The sequence below is a fragment of the Anabrus simplex genome, chromosome 2, assembly GCF_040414725.1.
Source record: "Anabrus simplex isolate iqAnaSimp1 chromosome 2, ASM4041472v1, whole genome shotgun sequence".
Taxonomy (NCBI): Eukaryota; Metazoa; Arthropoda; class Insecta; order Orthoptera; family Tettigoniidae; genus Anabrus; species Anabrus simplex.
The window spans coordinates 198636485-198659131 of NC_090266.1; the positions used below are offsets into that span (position 1 = coordinate 198636485).

Consider the following 22647-nt stretch of genomic DNA (forward strand, 5'->3'; position numbering starts at 1 on the left):
CCATATAGTATAATGTATGAAATTTTTACACCGTTGTCTCTTATGCCCTCTCTTCACAGCAATAAGATTGTATTACACCAAACTTGTCCACTAGGCAGTGTAATGATAGTAGATGGTATGCACTGTCCACTTCACATTTGTCTTGCATATTACAGTAAAACCTGCCTTTAACAGATCCTTGAGTATGTTAAATGGAATCTGGTCTTAAACAGAAATATTTGATGATCCTGTGAATTTAAGGGTGAAAAACTTGTTAAATTCCCTCATTACACCGAAACTGTGTTACGCAGACGACGGAAATCAAAATACATATTTTAGCGAAAAATTTCCATGTTCTGGAATGCAGTGTTCACAAAATTTTCAGGCACCCTGTGAAAGTCTACCCTGTCTGCTGTAACATTAGATGCTGTAGCTAACAAGGAATGAGCAAACAGCTCTTCGTTCTTTTGTTCTCCAACTTACACGTTAAAGTGTATGCCTATTTGCCTGTTTACTGTGTTTCAAGCCTTTCCCAGTCAAACCAACAAATGCCTGTCTTTGTCTCGGCTCCCGTCAATCAGCTTAGAATATAGCTTTTAACTGAGTACTTCTAAACTTGCATTACTGATATGGTTCAGCAGTATTCATTATGGCTTTGAAAGCACGAGTTTTGTTTGACCTTAACACGGGAGTAAAAGTGATTCATGCTAGTGAATGATCTAATTCGAGTGTAGCACAGATTGTGAAGATGTTCAGCGTAGTTAAAACTGAAGTTTGAGAGATTTTAAAGAAGGAAACAGAAATGGTGAAGCAATGGAAAAACTGTGCTAATGGAAAAAATAAAGAGAGAACGTAACAAAACTGAAAACCAAGATATTAATGAAATAGTGTAAGCAAAAGACATCAGATCGTTTTTAAAGAACTTTGCGGTGAATCTAGCGACATCAATAGTGAGTCCATCACTGAATAGATTTCTAAACTATCTTCCTTAACTGAAGGACACAAAACTGAAAACATAGCACACTAGGACAAGACAGGACGATTTTTCCATACGTTACTGAATAAATAGTTTTGTCTGACTGAAAGGTGAGAAGTGCTCGGAAGGAAAACTGTCCATAGAAAGACTGTTTTTTATGTGGAGAAATGCCTAGTGATCAGTACGGCTGTTACTCCTTGACTGGAGATTCAACAGAAAGGCGTGGATGACATCACAGATCATGGAAGAATGGTTAACGGCATTTAATGGAAGAATGAAAAGGCAAAACCAATATGCTTTGCTTTTTTTTGATAACGCAACATGTCATCCCCACATTGAACTTTTCTATACGACTTACTTGGTTCCCTCCAAACACCACTAGTGTTACTCAACCAATGGACCACGGCATCATTCAGAATGTTAAAGTGCATTATCGCCAATATGAATTCCACTGATATGGTTCAGTTATGTTTATTATCGTATGGCATTCCTTTGACAATACAATCTTAATCATAGCTTCATCACATAGATATGTATGCATGGTTCAGCTGAAGATGACCTTATGTAAAGGGTCGAAACCGGTCCTGTAGCATAATAAGTGCAATAAACAAGTATTGATACGTGGAAATCCTTTCCTATTTCTAATTGTGTAATTCGTCAATACGGAAATGAAGATTATAGATTACGATACCAGAAACACTGACAAAGTGTTTCTTAAAGGCAGGGTTTCGAATTAGAAAAGTTTTTGATAGTGAGGAAAATGAGGATGAACATTAAGAGTTACAACACTACGTTAATGAAGCTACTTTTAGTTACAATGCTGAAGACTACGTAAACATATACAATGATGTGCAAACCGAAACACATACAATAAATATAGATGGCTTAATTAAGAATTTTACAGAAAATCGGGAAGGAGAAAAGTGAGTGGAGGAAGAAAAGGAATATGGCACTGAGTTGGAAGGAGAGTGTAGGTTAAAGAATTATCAGTGGCGGCTCGTTTGGGAGGCGCTAAGGCGCGCGCCCCCCACGGGGTTCCATTAAATTCGGGAATTTTAATCTTAAATGTTAACAAGGGAAATATTTTACTATAAGATTATTATCAAGGGCACGAGTTGTACTGTGCTGCGGCGCGATGCGCTGCTGGCCCTACGCAGGAGGGCGCTCTCTCACAGCGGACCAAATACTCCAGAGTCTCGCTTGACTGGCCTTGAGGGAGCCAATCAGAGGCGCAGTAGAGATGTGCTGTTCTACGGAGATTCCGGCGCGTTTCTGCCGCGGCCCATCGTTGCATCCAACCTACCCGAAACATTGGTGATCTGATTTCTATTTAACAGGGGTCAGTTTATGCCATTTCTCTCCTAAAACTAGGAACTATTTTACTGAGGCACTTACCTGAGTTAAATGTGCCGGTATACATTTAAAATTGTCTTGTAATTTTTAGGATTATTAACTAACGAAACGAGTAACGACTGTAACTACTGGCTCCTCGCACTTGACTCATGTTGGCCATACTCACTGGAGAGCGCGATGTTTAACTTTGTGTTGATGAATGATCTCGTGAGGTGACTGTGACAAGGTGAAATTGCGAGAAAGGTTGTGATTTATATGTAGGCGTAGTGTTATGTATGCACTTCATACAGTATGATTACCGTCGAACATATTAAAGAACTAACGTTTTCTTCTCTTTCCATCGAGAAGAAAATCGAACTGAAGGAGTGTTTTAGGCCAACACCAGACTTCTCGTTGAAAAAAACGGAGACAAAGAAAAATGAAAATAGGGCTTTCCAAAGACAAATTAGTTCTCCTGACGTAACAAGAAATCGCGGATATGTGAAAGTGATATCTCAGAAACCTTTTACTGCTTTCCTAACCTGCTATTCTCCCGTTCTAGGAAAGGAGATAATAGTACCATGGACTTTGAAATGCTTGGTGAAGTCAATGTCGTGTCTTGTGTAAGTGATCACTACAACGAAACTATTCGTAAACATAACTCTATGGTGGACAAGAACAGGCAAATATTATTATTATTATTATTATTATTATTATTATGAATAAATGAATAATAATAATAATGAATAATAATAATAATAATATATCTGTATGTATGTTCAGTCTTCAGCCCTAAGGCTGGTTGGATCCTCAACAGCTCTGCCATCAGCTGTCATAGATGGCCTAGGCATCACTGAAGAGGCATACTAGGGAAATGAGGAGTGAGGTAGTTTCCCGTTCCTTTCCTCACTGAGCCAGAAGTTGCTGTTACATATCAGTCTGCCAAGCCCACTGAAATGCACACACCAACCGACCCTATGAGCAACATTTTCACACCATTCTTAGCAGGGACTGACTGCAGAAGGAATGGAATTACTAGCATCGCTCATAGCTCAGTCACTTTCATATTGTCAAAGCCAAGGATTAGACAGAGACAGATCAATGAAAGTAACAAAATTGCTCTAGCCCACACCAGAAGACATAGTGCACTGTAAACACTAGGTCCTGCCAGTAAAGGCATATAATAATAATAATAATAATAATAATAATAATAATAATAATAATAATAATAATAATAATAATAATAATAATAATAATAATAATAATAATAATAATAATAAAAATAATAATAATAATGGAGTCACCAAAGATATCTACAATAAAAGATGCATATCCAAAAATGCAAAAATAAGGCATTACAACACAGTAGAGAAGCCAGAATGCCTATATGCAAGCGAATGTCTGGCATTAAACTATAATTTAGATAAGCTAGAAATACTAGAAAGGCGAATCATGAGGAAAATATTAGGCCCACAAAACACAGTAGAAGGTTGGAAATTACGAAGTAATGCTGAAATATATCAAAAAATAGAAAATATATCAGATGTAATGAGGAAAAGGAGACTTATGTTTTTAGGACATTTATATCGAATACAAGATAGTAGATTATCCAGTAAGATTTTCAGATATTTGTGGGGTAAGAAATCAACGACAAGCTGGGTCAATGAAGTAAGAAAGGATTTAGAAAAAAACAATATAACAGAAGAAAAAAATAATAGAGAAGGCTTTCGGCAAAAAGTATTGAAAATAGAAGGATTCCAAGGTAGGAAAGTAAAAAAGACTGGTTCAAAGTGGTCTGAAGACAGAAAGAAGAAACATAGTGAACAGATGAAAGCGTACTGGAAGAAAAGGAAAGAACAAAGAAGAAGGAATTGAAATTGGCACGTGGTCCTCTGGTGGCCCATTCGAAAGAATAATAATAATAATAATAATAATAATAATAATAATAATAATAATAATAATAATAATAATCAACATCATCATAATCAAAACAATTGCATATGCATTGCACCGTATAGTGTTCGAAGTGTGTACCTTGACAACATGTTTTGAAGAACTTGAGATATTTTGTGGAATTATGAAACTAAGGTGCGCCCCCCACTGCTGATATCCACGAGCCGCCACTGAGAATTATCAAGATGCTATCAAGAGTTTAAATGAACTACATCAATTTGCTCTATGGTGAAATGATTCGGATATGTTTGGTGTGATTTCTCAGGCTAAAGTGTTTGTGGAAAGTCGAACAGTTAAGCAGCAATGTGTGCAGAAAACACTCCTTGACTGTTGGAAAAAATTAATGAATTGTGTGTACAGGGATTTTCTTTCTGTTCATTTTAAGTTCTGCCTTTACTGTATTAATTCGTAGCAGAAATATGTAAATACAACACTGCATAAGGTACTGTATGTACACCATTTTATTTCTTCCCAGTATGTCCATTATACGCACTTTCAAGGTTTAATTATTTTAGCATAGGCCTACCTCCGTTAACCAGAAATTTATCTTTAACAGAAAAATTTGCGAGCCCTGTTTGATTCCGCTGAAAACAGGTTTTACTGTATTTACATGGAGTGTTGCAGAATTTCATGTTTGAAAACCAAAACTTTATTTTTATTGACAGAAAATGAAGCTGTCACGATTAAGCAAGCCGGGAGGAAAAAGGAACCAAGCATAGAATGTGTTCTACAACAGACAATACAATAATCAAGTGGGTGCAAGTATTAAGTCTAATACTGTACTACAGTTACACGCAGAAAACACCAAGTCACATCACTTTCAGACTTAGCAGTTTCAGTATTTTCATGGAATGTGGCAGTCATTGGCCATGCATTATGAGAGCTCTATCAGACAAGAGCAAACTGATCTCGAGCCAATAGGAACCCAGAAAATGGTCGCATTTTACAGATTAACATTGTCTCCATTTTAATTTTTCTATATAAGTAAGAATACTATGATGGACAGGTTCGTAGGTCCCTGCCAAGCATATAGAAAAGATATCTCCCCTCTGCTTCTTAAGGTATCGTTTCACATCATTTTTGCATGACTTTCTGTTTCCCAAACATGCACCTCTCTTAGTAAATTGCTACCACAACTTCTAAAAGCATTTGGAGGAAGCCTCGACATCTGCATACAGCATATAACCTTTATTACAGAATTATACCACAATCCAAACTTGATTTGTGCCTGTGAACTGTGTGACAGAATTTGTGAACGTTACCACGTTCTTACGAGTATGAATCGAGAAAAACCTATCACAGATTAATGCACGAACTGAAGTGCATCTCATCTTTTGCACAATATATATTTATTTAATTAATAGGGATGTGTACTTGTAATTTTATTCTGTACAAATAGTGCGCATTAATAAATTAATTATAGCTTTTTTTATGAGCACATTCATATTAATTAGTCACCACTGGTCTGCATTAGGTCCATTGTCCAGCTGGCAGATTCCCTGTCTTTTGTTCTTTTCCTTTTTTTAAATGTTCAGCATGAAATTCTTCCACTTACTTGATATTAGACAGGTAATTATTCATTGTCAACATAGGGTCTGTAACATTTGTATTGTTGATTTATCTGACAACTTCGATCAGATCTGACAGTTTCATCGTAGCAAAGGTGTAATCCAATATTCCTTTCTAACTATGAATATGTTGCAAGCGCATAGCAACTGTTAGTTAATATTATATAAAGGGCACTAGGAAAGTTTTGCAATGTGAGTGAACGATTTAGACTTTTTCAAAATAATTTCCACCACACTCAATACACTTCTCCATACGTTGAAACCAGTCACTGAACCAACTCTGCCACTTTACTTCGGTTACATTTTCACACTCTTGATCCTATGCTGCAAGAAGTTCCTCGCCGGATGCAAAACGCCACCCTTTCAGCTTCATCTTCATTTCTGAGAAGGGTGCGAAGTTACATGGGGCAAGATCAGGACTGTATGGAGGGTGATCAAGCGCAGTCAACCCTGATCTCGGAAGAAAATCCATTGTTACATTAGCACGATGTGCTGGAGCACTGTCGTGATGCAAGAGCCAAGTGTTGAGCCGTGACCTTGGACGGAGCTGCTTGAGAGCCTGGATGATCTGAGGCAGACAAGTCTCACTGTACCACTTCGCAGTAACTGTCCTTTGTGTTTCTAGCACAACCAGAGTCGGGATGCCCCGTTTAGGGAAGAATACTGCAATCATCCTTTTCTTCACTGATCTTGACTTTCGCACAGCCACAGGAGTACCCTCATCTTCAAACAGCCACACCTTGTTCTGGGATTTTGCTGGGACATCGTAATAATTAAGCCAAGTTTCGTCACCTGTAGCGATGCTATTGACGTTACACAAAGTCCCATTTTCCAACTGTTTTAGCATTTTTCGGCACCATTTCACTCGATGTGCCCTTTGTTCCTCTGAAAGTGAATGGGGCAACCAAAGGGAACAAACCTTTCTAACATGGAGATGGTCGTGTGGAACTGAATTGAACAGTTGGTGGAGGGATATGGAGGGTCTCTTCTACCTGCCGATATGTCAACCGCCTCTCTTGCTGCAACATTTTCCTCACAGCTTCAATGTTTTCTTCAGTCACTGATTCAGACGGTCGCCCAGAATGAGGATCGTTTTCAACCCCAAAATTTCCTCTCTGGAACTCTTTGTACCAGCGGAAAATTGTTATCCAATGTGGACAGTCTTTCCCCCAACAGGAGTTATTTCCTCCAGGCACTTGTCAACAGTTAATCCACGAGCAAAATTGTAGCGGATAATTATGTGATATTCACCTTTAGACCACAGTGATATCTTAACTTGCTTTCAATCCCACTGCTTGGTAACAACTTGTGTGAAGGTCGCGCCTTGCTGTCTTCTAGACCGGTTTTCACCCCTCACCATAACAAGGGTGTCCAGCCAACAGTTTTTGCGTATTGCAAAACTTTCCTAGTGCCCTTTGTATTAAGTATTAATATTAAGTACAGTACGCAAGCAAAATTCAAAAGTCAGTCACAGGTTAGTTAAGCGATTGAATCATCGTGGAGATCTGGAAGTTAAGAGTGTGGGGAAATAAATAATATTTGTGTGCCAGAAACGTGCCTGCAAGTTCAAGCAATCGGTCACGAAAGGTACATTCTTGGGGAGGAACATTTCCCCATTCATATGTTTTGTGACCTAGTAGTTATTAGGAAACAGGCCCCAGTCAAATTTCTATTAGCAGCGAACGCATTATATATCTTCCAGCGCAGCGAGTGTTCTGATCACCAGCTTCGTGGCTTTCACCCTTATACACCCCTTTTGCTTACCTCCAGACCAATGGTCTTGTCACTCGCCTGTGGTCTAATCAATCCAGACCAACATTCTTGTAACTAACCAATAATCTAACCAAACCAGATCAATGGTTTTGTCACCAGCCACTCCTGAGATGGCAGCCTTGTGTAGCGTGTTACATCAGCGTGCTAGCCGTGCCACGTGAGATTTCTAACCTCTCCGTTCCACTACCATTAGTTAAGTTTTACCGATGTTTTACCAAAGGATGTAGGAGTGTGTTAAATTTAAATAAAAGAAGCTGTGTTTAAACTAACAAAGCTACAACTATTCTACAAAGTGTGATTTGCACCCATGGACATGTTTCATCATCATATGATGTATAGACCTACAATATCAGAAAAAAATGCCTTTGATATAACTAATAATCAATTTTGTGCATAATAGCAGACAGACAGTAGCCTCTAAATGACATATTATTAAACTACAATAATAATAATAAGAAATTGCATACAAATGTGCATTACATTTCAGAGTAACCCAATAAGGAAATTGTACTTTGCAGCACTCACTAAAATGGTACTGATCACATCATCTGTTACCTAACACACACGCACTGCATAGATGGGTCATGAAAACCAGGTCGTAAGCACAGTTTGTGATGGCAACCATGTATGGCCAGTCTGTTCAGAGTCCAGTCCAGCTTCGATTAATGATAGCATCCGTCCTGTAGAATTCCAAGTCAATTTTCACTTGTTTTCTTAGTCTAATTTGAAGTAGTTCGTTCTTGTCATGTGGAAGGTACCGGTAATTGTAGTCTCATTCTTATTATGTCTTCCATAAGAAAGGTTTCTCTGGCTAGCTCATAAGCAAGTCTTGATGGTGACATTTTGGAAATCCCTAAAATTATTTTCAAGAATCTAGCCTAGACATTCTCAATAACTCTAAGGTCAGATACAGACAGATGTTCCCAAATTAGCTCCAAACCGTATGTCAGAGCTGGTAGGACCTTTGCATAGAATAGCGTCATGGCTGCATTTAGAAACAGTTTAGTGGATTCCTTCAGATCAAATATATTTCTGATGGCTGCCAATGACCTTTCTCTTAGATGAATTCTAAAAGAAGTAGAAGAGGGCTGGAACTCAATCCCCAAGTATTTGAATGAATTCACAACTTCCAGGACTGCTTCACTGCTTGTCATCCTGTCATTTGCCACTATTCTCCCTCCTTTGCGGAAAACCATTTGTACAACGCTTTCTAGTTCTATGTCAAATGTATCAAATTCATTGTTACTTGAGGTTTCACACAGGGAAGGGATATGCTTTGAACCCTAAATTTGTAAATGTCAAAACTTTAAACAGTGAGTTTACTTAAGGTGCACGGGGACTGAGTTTTAGGCATATTTTATTGAATATTCTGATTCTGACAGTTTACCATTATGGATGAATTAGAGGTATGATTTTCCATGTTCTGCCATTGTTAAAGGTGCAGTGAGAAATTTAAATGCCTGCCGCACAGCCATTTAAACACCCCTTTCTGTTCGTTCCACACAGAACATCATCCTGCATATGCAATTATGCATTTTTCATCAGATAATTATGAAACATGAATTTGAAATACCCTCTGTACAACTGACCCTGCATTGTACCTTAATATTTACAGGAATTAGACATTTTCATCCCAATGTCCCTTAATATAGTATTATCATTAGTGAATTCCATTCTGAGAATAATGCCTCATTAAACGTCTTTTATATTTATGCCTTCTGAAACAATGTACCATCAAACATGTATACATGCACAGTGTACAATTCCTGCTTATAACTTAGTAAACCTAGTAATAAACCAGATGATATCTGCAACTGACAAAACAGTAGGCCTGCTCAGTAATAAATCTTTCATAAACAAAATTCTCCATTCTAAATACACATTGTTTCTAATACAAAGTTTCACGAGTTATTTAAAAAGCTAACTTTGTACAAATGTCATATTACACTATGTTGAATCAGCTTCAAAAATATACACAATATTTGCCATCAAAATAAGAAGAGTTACATTATTCTTTAAAATAATGAAAGTTCTTCCCACGGCAATATCTATACTTTGGGTACATTACTTTACAAACTGCATTACAACACTACAAAAAATAGCTTCAAATAAGCACAGGCACTGTTTAGCTAATATTACATGAAGTGTGAGAGGTGCTTCCAGGTAAACTGAACTCCTGCTTGGCGTCTCCGAAAACCGTAAAAGAGTAGTTAGTGGGGCATAAAACGAATAACATTATTATTAACTCCTGCTTCATGAAAAGTACTGTAATGAATGTGGTTGCTTACAGGAATGAAACATGCCAACTAGACACAATTCAGTAGTGCCTGAGCCCAGAATACAGTAGGTGATCAGCAGCAAAAGAAATACACTCTCATGTATTTGAAATATTCTATTTGCTTGACATTCTTTCAACAACTATCAGTATTAAGACAAACTGAACACTTTGGCTCTGAAAAGATTTCAATTTGCATGAATTTTGTAATGAAACACTCTGAAGTGCCAACTAACTGTGCTGCGACTGATTCCTGCAAGCCCGGGCAAAGAGTTCCAACCACCCTACCAACTGTAGCTATATGGCTTGTCACTGAATAAAACGTCCCTCTATGGCTCACACAACCTACTCTTCCACTGAACCTTTCTTCACTGAGAAATGTTTTGTTCAATATTGTGGCACGAAAAGCATTTTATACTATAAATCACATTATAAGGCATTTAACAATCAAATTATTGTCACTATATTATGGTCTCGTTTCACTTGACACAAAAATTACAAAAGTCTGGTCAGAAGACTGACGTAACATGCAATCTAACAAGGGAACATCGGCAATGGTTAAGTCGCCAATCGCTATGAAACTTGGAGAACACATTGAGGTACACATTAAAAAGATGTCGGCATCAATTTTGGGTGCCGACATTCATTAGGGCATTAACTAAGGGGCCTAAAAGTTGCGATATTTCAAGTTCCGCGCGAACAGTGATGAATACCTGCTAGCCAATGCTTAGCCGGCACACTGTCTGCCTTGTGCCACACCTCTGCACATCCTCCCCTCCTTCTGGTTCGCCGTGGCACGTTTCCCTTCTCCCTGCGCCTGCCCGTCTGTTTAGCTGTCGAACAGAACTGGTGCTACATTTTGCTTACTATATCAGCCTTCCGCGTAGCTCTCCTTTGTAATTTCCACATTGTATTAGTCAGTTTAGATTTTCTAAAATGTTTATAAAAACGTTTGCAACGATTCCTTAACAGCAATGTCGTTGAGCATGTCAAAAATTATTTATCATATTCAAGCAAATCACGGAAGTAACGGTGAAGAAGGTCCGCTGACTTTTGGGAGCTGCAGCTTTAAGACGCGATTGAGGGTGAGTGTTAAAAGCAGTTTTCAAACAGGTTTTGACGCTCACGGGGTGATGTCACACTGCGCGACATAAGCCAAAATAACGTAGATTGAAGCATGGTCTTTTGCGCTGCGTGTGAAATTTTAGGTTTTTGTTTTCAGCACTGGATTGTCTGATATGCTGATACCTTTTTTTTTTCTTTGCTAGCTGCTTTACGTCGCACTGACACAGATAGGTCTTATGGCGACGATGGGACAGGAAAGGGCTAGGAGTGGGAAGGAAGCGGCCGTGGCCTTAATTAAGGTACAGCCCCAGCATTTGCCTGGTGTGAAAATGGGAAACCACGGAAAACCATCTTCAGGGCTGCCGACAGTGGGGTTCAAACCTACTGTCTCCCGAATACTGGCCGCACTTAAGCGACTGCAGCTATCGAGCTCGGTGATATGCTGATACCGGTAACTCTTTTTTTTTTTTACACGAACATTTGTGTTCTCCGTCGTTTCTATCAATAAATATACTCATAACAACATGTGTTTTAATTATTCTTATTTTGTTTTTCAGAGCTTATAAGTTACTGTCTTGAAGGTGACAGTCTCTATTTGGAGGACGTTACAAGTTTGACGTACAGGTCTGATCACAAGTAACAACTCTCATTTAAAAAAGGCGTATGTTTATGGCTGAGATTTGTAGACGATACCTTCATAATTTTCGACAAAAATGTCACTAATAGTGACGAGATCTTGGAGTCCCTAAACAAAATTGACCCCAATATTAAGTTTACTAAAGAGGATGAGGTTAGGAACTCATTAAACTTTTTGGACTTAACTATTACACGCGGACATAATACCTTCGATTTTCGAATATACAGGAAACCTACACACTCTCCCGTAACTATCATAAATTCATCCCTACACCCCAAGTCCCAAAAACAAGCCTCTTTCTATAATTTAATTTATAGAGCTTTAAAAATTCCTCTTTCTCCCAACAATTTAAAAATTGAACTGAAGTACATAAGGAATCTTGCTCAACTCAACGGGTTTAAAATAGATATGGTCAACCGTTTGATTAATAAAATCAAAATTAAATTGTCCACTAACCTCATTTCATTAGTTATAATACTGGAAAGTATTGAATAGGTGGTTTTTTATTAAATTATCCTTGATATCTATGCCTCAGGTCTGATCAGTCGGAGGAAAATGAATAGGATATTGAATATAGCAAGCCAGAATCGGGACAAAGCCAAGACAGTGCCAATTCGACGGACACCGCAGACTTACAGTATAAAACATGAGCAGTCAACTACTGGAGGAGTGGAGAACGGAAAAATCTGAAATTTGAACTGTGCAAAAGAAATTCCGTCATTTGCATAGCGAGGCATACCTCTCTGCCTGGAAAACACACTACCGGGTGTTCAAATTGTCCAGGATGATCATCAAGGTACCCACTGCGGTACCACGAGTACTTCCACGTTTTGAATTGAGGAGATGTCAGCTGGAAATGTAACAGTGATTGCAACTTTAGGATGGTGTTACGGTGGTGCAGCACGATGCCAGTATTCATAAGTCGCAGCATGGAATACATTTGGCTTGTATAAGTTTTCCAAATCCAAAACCCGTACACGTCAAATGGCTGACAAACTACTGTAGCGCCGGCTGGAATCGTCATAACTTCTACTTCCGTGCCATGAACAAGCGCATTGTAACCAGAGAAAGAATCTGACAATAAAATGTTTTGTCCATTGGGTAAACTTGCCACTCGGCTTCCACCATAACGTCAGTTCCCTATCAAGTTTTTTCGTTGTTGTCACGACAGTAATTTTTCGGGATGTGATTCCAAATTTGTTTTTCAAGTCGTACAACCAGCCTGAGGACGCTTTAAAGTCGTGGATCCCTTGAGAGCGGGCACTTTGCATTGCCCACTGTGTGACTGTGACGTTTGACAGTGTTGGCTTGGTATGTTCTTTGTGCCCGAATACTGGTTTTGTCAAATGTGCTTGGTGTACAAAGGACTTGTGCGTCAAACACTTCTACGAGGAACACCACTATTATAAAGCATATGTCCCGTGATAAAAGTATGGTGCCTGCTGTTAACTGTGTTTTATTTCAGTTTTCTTTCACTATTTTTTAATGTTTCAAATAGACCAAAGATTGTTTTTGTTTACTATCAGTTACTAACGGGGAGTTTGCCTGATGTAATGTATATGGAGTCATTTATTGTGTTGCCTTGTAATTTTTTTGTTGTTGTACCAGTTTGTATAATAGCCATTTAAATTTTTATGTATGTAACTGCCATTTTACCCAGAAGATAGTAGTGTGATACTTTAATATTGGTACTTGCTGAATACATAGACCTTCGTCAGCTATAACGCAAAAGTACCGGTAAAGTAAGACTACAGGTCTACCTGTGATTACTGTATATCTACTGCATATATAAATGCACATTTTTCTTATTTTTCAAGGCTTTTCTTATTACGTCAAACTTTACTACATTCCATGTCATACTCACATCAAAGTTGTCTGTGCAATAAATTGATTTATATTCGACAACTATTGCTGTAATTGAAATGTGTTGTGTCTGTCACTGCAAAACATAAATAAATCATTCAGTACAAGCACAAATAAAAACATTCTACCTACACATTCCTTATACCAGAGTACGCAATACGGAAAATAACAGTAGTTTCAAACTCGAAGTTTATATTTGTTGTCCGCGATTTCCTTTCATTATGACACAACTGATAGGGTACACAAAATGGACGGGGACATAAAAAGAAGGTCTGGACCTGTAACCAGGTTTTGATATCCCGAGGTACCGAATTCTCATTACATTCATTGAGATCCTCTACCCGGGCATGTAATTTCTTTAAATAAAATTATATTTAACGTTGTTTAAAGGTGAGTGATTTATTTAATGATGCGTGATATAATTTAATTTCACATGTATGTCCACTCTAAAGGACATTACCGACAGCTTTAAGGCATTTTAGAAGTAAATAATAATTTAAGCGTAGGTCGGACGTGGTACCCCATCCCACGTTTGACCACACCCGATGGTGCTTAATCGGGGTTGTACCCACGGAAGTGACAACTCACTGGAATTAGCAGGAATGAAAATATAAAATTTGAATAAAATATAGGTATATAAGTTCAGGTTATTTATTGTCATTATGTGTGAAACGGAATGTTATTTCAAGGATTTCAATAATTATAGTACGAAAAGAAGCAAAGTATAGCACCGGTCCCGTTCAACAGCAGCAGCCGGCAAGCGCGGGGAGAAGGGAAACGTGTGACGGTGAACCAGTTGGAGGGGGAGGAGATAGAGGTGCAGAGATGTGTCTCCAGGCGGGAAGTGTGCCAGCTTAGCATTGGCCAGCAGGTATTCATTGCTGATTGTGCGGAACTTGAAATGTTGCAACTTTTAGGCCTCTTGGTTAACGCCCTAATTAATGTCGGCACCCAAAATTGATGCTGACATCTTTTTTATGTGTACTTCAATGTGTTTTCCAAGTTTCATCGCAGTTGGCGACTTAACCATTGCCGATGTTCCCTTGTAAGAGTTTTTTCAGACTGGTGATTGTCATACTCTGAACAATGTTAAGAAGTATTCATAAACGTACTCCATGTATTTCAAAGACTGAAATTCATATTTTGAAAATGTATGAGACAGCTGTTAACCTTATGCTCAAAGGATTAATGTCCTAACTTACTGGAAGACTGTTTAAAATTAAATTTTCAATAAATATTTAAATGTAAACACTGCATTTTATTGTGGAACATTGTGTGGAAAGTAATAAAGACTTGAAATGAGCAAGATGGTTCCTCAAAAGATTAATATTACGAGTAAGTTAGACAAAAATCACTTAGCAGTGAATTGCGAGGACTAACACAAACTTTATGCTCCAAATATTTTCAAAACCTACTCGGAGGAATAAAAAAGCCCTTTTTAAATATAGGCCTGCCACAAATACCAGCTCCAAGAAAATGTAACTGGTGAGAAAGAATAATACGACAATGCAGGGTACCGAGACAACACTTTACTGGAACTAGAGTCCAATAAAATATTACACACACTCTTCCCAATCCTTCAAGAAATGTGACAGTCTGCGTCATTTCAACCAAAGCTTCTATTATTATTTTTTATAAGAATATCACATAACCATATTACAAATTCACACTCACAACATGCTAGAGCACACTGCCACAGTTGTATGATCATCAACATAAAAAAGAAAAAGAAAATAAAATAAAATAATTAAACACAAGCAGTCTTACTAATAAATGGAGTATAATTTTTATACCAGTTTACATACCATTTATGTGCAATTTGTTACTAATATATATCGCGTATTAGCCTCTTGTGTATACATCTGTTATAGTTATTCACCGAATTGCTTATACAGACCAGGACCCTTGTATAAATGTTGTATAGCAGCGAGTGACAAAAAAGATACAAGTGATCAGTTTATTCTAGTGGTATTTACTGTCTGCAACAACATACATACAAACATCATTATTATAGATAGTTACTCCTTTAAGCGTTCAGTCTGCAAGCCTCTATGAATTTACTGAACATCGCCATAATCCTCTATTTGCAACTAGTACTGTGGCCTCGTTTACTTCTATACATCTTATCTTTAAATCTTTAGAAACTAAGTCTAACCATCGTCGTCTTGGTCCCCCTCTACTTCTCTTACCCTCCACAATAGAGTCCCTTATTCTCCTAGATAACCTATCCTCCTCCATTTGCGTCACATACCCCCAAAACCAAAGCCGGTTTATGCGTACAGCTTCATCCATTAAGTTCATTCCTAACTTAGCCTCTCTCTCCTCATTCCAAGTACCCTCCTGCCATTGTTCCCACAGGTTTGTAGCAGCAATCATTCTCGCTACATTCATGTCTGTTACTTCTAACTTATGAACAAGATATCCTGAATCCATCCAGCTTTCGCTCCCGTAAAACAAAGTTGGTCTGAAAACAGACTGATGTAAAGATAGTTTCGTCCAGGAGCTGACTTCCTTCTTACAGAACACTGTTGATAGCAACTGCAAGCTCACTGCATTAGCTTTACGAATCTCACTTACTATATTACCATCCTGGGAGAACACACAACCTAAATACTTGAAATTATTGACCTGTTCTAGCTTTGTATCACCAATCTGACATTCAATTCTGTTGAATATCCTACCTACTGACATCAATTTAGTCTTTGAGAGGCTAATTTTCATACCATACTCATTGCACCTATTTTCAAGTTCCAAGATATTAGACTGCAGGCTTTCAGCACAATCGGCAAAAGTTCAGAACAGCTTACATTTTCCAGCGCCACGCATCCAGGCGCGATTGCACTGTCATTTGTTTCTCTCTCGCTCGCTTCTCGCAAAGGACTTGATCGTGCGGTGGACAGAGCTGCCAACTGTTCAAATAAAGAACTAGTCCTAGTGCAGCGGCGCTACTTTTATTTACGAATCTCGTTACAGTAGGTTAGTGACCAAGCCATTGGTCTGGATTGGTTAGACCATTGGTCTGGATCAAGCAAAGGGGGTTAGAAGCCGCGAAGCGGCCCTAGGCCTCTAGTATCCCGCGTGACACCTCCATTGGTCTGAATTGGTTAGGGTAGGTTAGTGACAAAGCCATTGGTCTGGTGGTGTATTTCCTGTGCACGGGTTGGTAACGGAATTCACTTACTTCATTACTAGGAGTGACATCACACCCCATAGTGTCTCACCCAATGGAAATGCTGGTACGTACTTAGGCGATGGACTATGGCGCGTGATAACTTCTATTAGGTTATAAAAACAAAATTATTTCTGGGGGCTGGCGGGTGGGTTCTTAACTGTCGCAGTGAACACATCGCTCCTCCACAAGGTATTCCACTTAAGATTTCCAACATGTAAGTCTTACTGAATTTCTACCGCACAATCTGCCATTAAGATCAAGTTGTCAGCATAGACCAGACTGCTTACTACATTTCCACCTAACTGAATCCCTCCCTGCCGTCCTCGGGGGCCCGGGTTCGATTCCCGGTACTGTCAGGAATTTAAGAATGGCAGGAGGGCTGGTATGTGGTTGGAATGGTACATGCAGCACACCTCCAATGGGGGTGTGCCTGAAAAGAGCTGCACCACCTCAGGATGAGGACACAAGTTTACTTAGCAGATGATCCATGTAAACTAGAACAACTAAGGTGAAAGATTACAGCCTTGTCTAACCCCTGTAAGTACCCTGTACCAAGAACTCATTCTACCATTAATTCTCTCTGCAGCCCTATTGTGAACATAAATGCCTTTGATTGATTTTAACCCTTTACTGCATACTGTTGCCCTCAGGCAACGTATAACTTTTCACCTGCATAAATGGATACATATTGTGGACAGAGGTAATTTTACGGCACACCTTCAACTGTACAGTCAATTCTTCCACCCTGTCAACATCCACGCATACCAACCACCATTTATTTTACAGTGGCCTTCCCTATCACATTACCACAGGCTTCAGGAGTACCTCTGGCTCAACCTCAAAGACATTACTGACCGACGGTCGTGCAAGTATACTTGCGCCCTGCAATACGTACCCATGGCCAGTAGGCGGTAATGTTCGGTCTTTGAATGTTAAAAGATTAGCGTAAAACACGACCAAAGGCAACAAATGATAAGGAAGTGCATTTTGAACCTTTCACTTGAATAGAAATAGTTAAAGCAATAAAGAACACCCAGAACAATAAAGCATGTGGACCAGATGGGATTTACTATGAACATATGAAAAGCACGGCGCCATAGTTTTTAAATCTATGGACGGACATCTTTAACGAATGCCTGATACAAGGTACAGTGCCAACAATCAGGCGGGAAGCCAAGCTGAAGCTGTTATATAAAGGTAAAGGAGATATTGAAGATCCGAATGCATACAGGGGCATAGCATTGGAATGCACAGCCTTCAAAATCCTAACGGGTCTCCTGAACAACCGCTTGTACAAGATGATAGAGAAATTCATCCCTGCAGAACAATTTGGGTTCACCAAGGGCAAATCGACTATACACGCTGTGAAATGGATTATGGACGAAATTGAGGAAGCGCTGAGGTATCCGAGAGGAGGCTCCATGTGACTTTCGTGGACTATACCAAGGCATTTGACCTCATAAGCAGGTCCATGATAATAGAAAAGCTGGAAGGGTACAAAGGGGAAAACTACATCACAAGAATTATTAGGAATATACTTGGACATAACCTGGTACAGATAGACGACAGTGTCGACCAATCCAGACCACTAGAACAGAAAAGTGGCGTGTTACAAGGAGATCCACTTAGACCGCTATTGTTCAATATAGCCACACCAGATGTCACCAAATACATTAAAGCGGGCGTCAAAATACTGCCCTATGCCGACGACATGGTTCCTATGCCACCTGACATAACAAAACTTCAAGGAAGGCCTGGACCAACTGGAAAAGTGAGCCACCAGAAATGAACTGCAACTTAACGAAAAGAAAACCGCGACAATGACGTTCAGGAAAGGACGCAGATTAGCAGCCGATGACAAGATCACGTACAAGAATGAGCCACTAGCAATCGTCCCACACTTTAAATATCTAGGGATCACCTTGCAGACTTATGGAACTGTTTTCACGATGCATGTTAAAGAAAGAATAACAGCCGCAACCTTAGCCATGACTACTGTAGAAAATCTACCAAAGATCTCACTGGCAACCGCAATGGAAATATTTAAATTGAAAATTACCCCTGTAATAACATATGGCATGGCATTAATTTGGGAGCATCTTACCAAAAGCAATCTAGTAGATAGGCCTATAGAAAAAGTGAAAGCCAAATTCTTAAAAAAATCTATGTGTATCAAAGTACACCCGATCGCGCCTGGTATATATGCTGGCAACAGAAACTTTTTTCATAGAAGATCTCGGCCTACAAAAGCAACTACCCTCTACACCGGCATATCAGAATTTGCTCATAGACCTTCAAAGAAAAACGGAAGAAATATAGCTGGAGTTCTACTCTACAGACGCTATGTTAAACAGCGAATGGAAAAAGCCTGGATATGAACTCAGACACGTAATGACACGATTTGCTGTTCACGGCTTTCACCACCGGATACGCAGCAGAGCCAACTACCATGAACCAAACGAATTACAGTGGTTTATGCAAATTGTGCGGGAAAAGCCGCGACAGGTACCAAGCAATGTCATGCAGGAAAAGATTAGTGTCACTGTCTAAATTCTGTCTTGATGAAAATGAGAAATTTTATTTGCACATTGGGCGAAACTTTTCTCTATTATTATTAAAATCGTGAAAAATCGTATATATACACCGTTATGGCAATCCACATCACATACGAGTGTTAAGCTATTAGCCCCAGTTAAGAATTGCTGGTAAATCTAAAACACTGAACGTAAGTTGAACATTGAAGCTTGAAATTTTCTTCACCAAATGAAAACGAAAAATAATTCATGCAGTAAAGGGTTAATAATCTACCCTTAATCCCTTATGGCAAGCATCTTTTCCCTCGGTACCTTGTCATATGCTTTCTCTACATCTACGAAATATAAACAGAACTGCCTATTCCCCTCATAGCATTTTTCAATTAGCTGGCGCAAACTGAAAATCTGATCCTGACAGCCCCTCTGTGGTCTGAAACCACACTGGTTTTCATCCTACTTCCTTTCAACCACTGACTGCACCCACCTTTGCAAGATGCAGTAATATAATTATGGTGAAATATCCTACTTATCCATTAAGCACACACTGAAAGAACAGAAAATAACGACGATCTCCACGATTTTTTAAAATATAAGACTGAACATTTAAAGGTTATGGAGGCTGGAAACGTTCATAAAATAAAACACTTTATCAGGTTGAGTGAACTATTTCTCCAAGATGAAAGTTTTAAAATTAAATATTTATTTAAGGAGGAGTATGCTTGAACTGTCATAAAACAGAAATGACTTAATGAAAGAACGTAGAGGTTAGAGGTGGCTCTATATTTTGCAAAATTCACATTCTCACAGCACTATGTACACGAATGCCAAATGAGATGAGTAATTATTATCAGTGACATAATTATTACTATGGAACATTTCTTCTTAATTTGAGGATCCATTGTGCACCCTTCTGCCTTTGCTCTTTGAACTAAGAACCCCCACGCATAAGCACACACAAACGACACAAACAGAATCCACTTGTCCTCAACAACAGTACATTTTTCACTGATTTTTATTCAGTCAGTATTGTACGAATGATAAAATGAACACTGCACTACAAATGACAGTATGGAGATTTAAATGTGTGTTGTTTGGGAGATCCCTACTAACAAATTAGATAGCCTGTGGAGTCACACTTGAAACCTAATTAAACAAGACGTTCTTCCTGTCATAACTTAAGAACTAGGCCTAGGCGAGATACGGATTTGAGGTTTGTTTTAAGAACAACTTCCATGTCCGCAGACCATTTGCCTCTCTTTGACCCACCATGTAAAGTCAATAGTAAAGACGTTGGCCAGTGACTGACTTTCTTGTGCTTGCACATACAAATTTCTGAACATGACTGTGAAGAGAGATATAGGGCCTACTGAATATTTTTATCATTCAAATTTAAAATCAAACGTATCTATGTTGAGACAAAATGTTTCTTTACCAGCAGTGAAAAAATTACAAAAATAATGAGAATGAAATGGGAGTTATATCATGATAAGTTCCATGCATCGAAGATTTTTTGTTTAACTTCCCATTATATTAACATTTTCACACTGGATTACTTTTTAACATAAGTTTTGTTAACAGCATTAGAAGCGGCTTGAAAGTATGTACATAACTTGATATTCACCTATTTCAATCAATAACATTCAGATTCATATATCCAGCAAAAGCGATCAAAGTCAGTCAACGTGAAGAAATGCATCACTGAACTGCAGGAAGGGATTCCTATAGCTTGGAACGAGTGTATACTTCCAGTGTAGTAATACAATGCGTATTCCACATTTATTAGTAAGAAACATATGCAAAGCTTATACAGGGTTTATTCAATGTATAACTATACAAGTGTTAAACAACTGTATTAGGATTTTTCATTAGTAAGACTGAAGGTGTCTCGGCATGTGAAGCCTTCAACTAACAATCCCTGTTGACAGATTAACAATATCCCATTGTTTAAATAACAGGTCATGTGTGTCAATACACACTTGCCTTTTAATTCTTCTCACACTTACCCCTGGTTGCCCAGGCCTCCCTCCAACCATGTGAGGTTGTCCTATTACAACTCTTGAAGACAAATTTTTTGGTGTCTGAAGACCAGGTGTTCCTGCTCTTACATTGACAAGCTGTACATTAGCAGGGATAATTGTTGTTCCTGGAGTGACACCTGCTGGTATAACAGGCTTAGCGATTGTCACCATACCAGACATACCAGTTGAAGCAGTAGTTCCAACAGCAGTATTAACGTACGTTCCTGTTAGGGTCATTGTACTATTTACACTCACTGGAACAGAACCTACACTAGCACTTAAGGACGATCCCTGTGAAACACTAGGATTAGCACTTGCTTTTATCACTAACGTTGCTCCTTGAGTTTTAGCATGATCAACACTAATTTGCTTATTGTTAGTACTTCCTGACTGTGAATGCGTCTGAGAGACAACACTTTGTACACTCGATGTCACAGCAGCATTTAACACAGCATGGGACTGAAGAGTGGCAAGCCCCAAGTTGCCATTAGGAAGAGCTCCGGGTTGGAAGCTCACTCTGTTGTTTATTGACTGACTACCTGACGGATAAACAATCTTTACAGATTCATGAGATTTAGATACGTTTGAAATTCCTGTCTGACTTGCACTTGAAGTCACTTGGTTGATATACCCACTTGCAGGAACTCCACCATGCAAAGATGGAACGACGGTATTTACAACACTGGAATGAACTACATTACTACTCTGAAGGGCACTAGTAGCAGTTGGTTTGTTGGTATCAGAATTAAGAATAATGTTGATGGACCCAGGACCACCGTTGGCAACACCATGTTTCTGAGTGGAAACGGTGCCCCCATTAGATATTGCACTATTCATATGATTCTGGTTTACTGTTGCTAATGGTCCTTGTTGACTGGAAACTGTTGGTGTTGTGGTAACTAACTGTGTCTCGAGAGATCCAACAATGGCATTGACTGCTGATTCATCGACGTCTGTGCTAAGAGCTTCCTCCAGAAACTTAGCCGACGCCATTTTCTGACGGGAGCCAACTACCAACTGAACTGCGCAAGCGTCCGAAACAATTTGTACCCACAGTGCATTGCCCTTCCACTGTAATGAAAAATGAAAGTGCATTCCCGTAATGTTTACTACTGTATTCTAGGGCGATGTAATGAAGAATTCTCCAGCTTTCTGTATTAAACTATAAACACCAACATCGTTAATTAGCGTATACAATGTAGAGCAATGAAGTAGGAAGTCGTAAGACAGATATTGTGCAAAACATCTCAACAGTCCTTAAATTATTGTTGCAAAGCTGATATCCACGTCAACCGCCATCTAGAAACAAACACGCAAACATGCAAGAACTACGGAACTAACAAAAGCGAAAGAAAATAAATATCAGAGTAAACATTTCAGACGACATGTAATTTACAACATGAATGAACTAAATTATTCCTTTGCAGGTAATATTGAAAATATTCCTCTTAAAAGAGTAATACATAAGGGACTAATAAATAATACATGTAATTTGTAAAGGT

At 38.8% G+C, this 22647-nt stretch overlaps 1 protein-coding gene across 1 annotated transcript in view; it reads right to left on the reverse strand.

Moving 5' to 3' along the window:
- LOC136863482 (transcription initiation factor TFIID subunit 4) overlaps positions 1-22240 on the reverse strand; it is a 681682-nt gene extending 659442 nt beyond the window's left edge. Inside the window, exon 1 of the mRNA XM_067139882.2 lies at positions 21131-22240. Within this exon, the coding sequence (XP_066995983.1) occupies positions 21131-22240 (1110 nt within the window). The remainder of the gene's footprint in view (positions 1-21130) is intronic.
- Between the last annotated feature and the right edge of the window lie 407 nt (positions 22241-22647).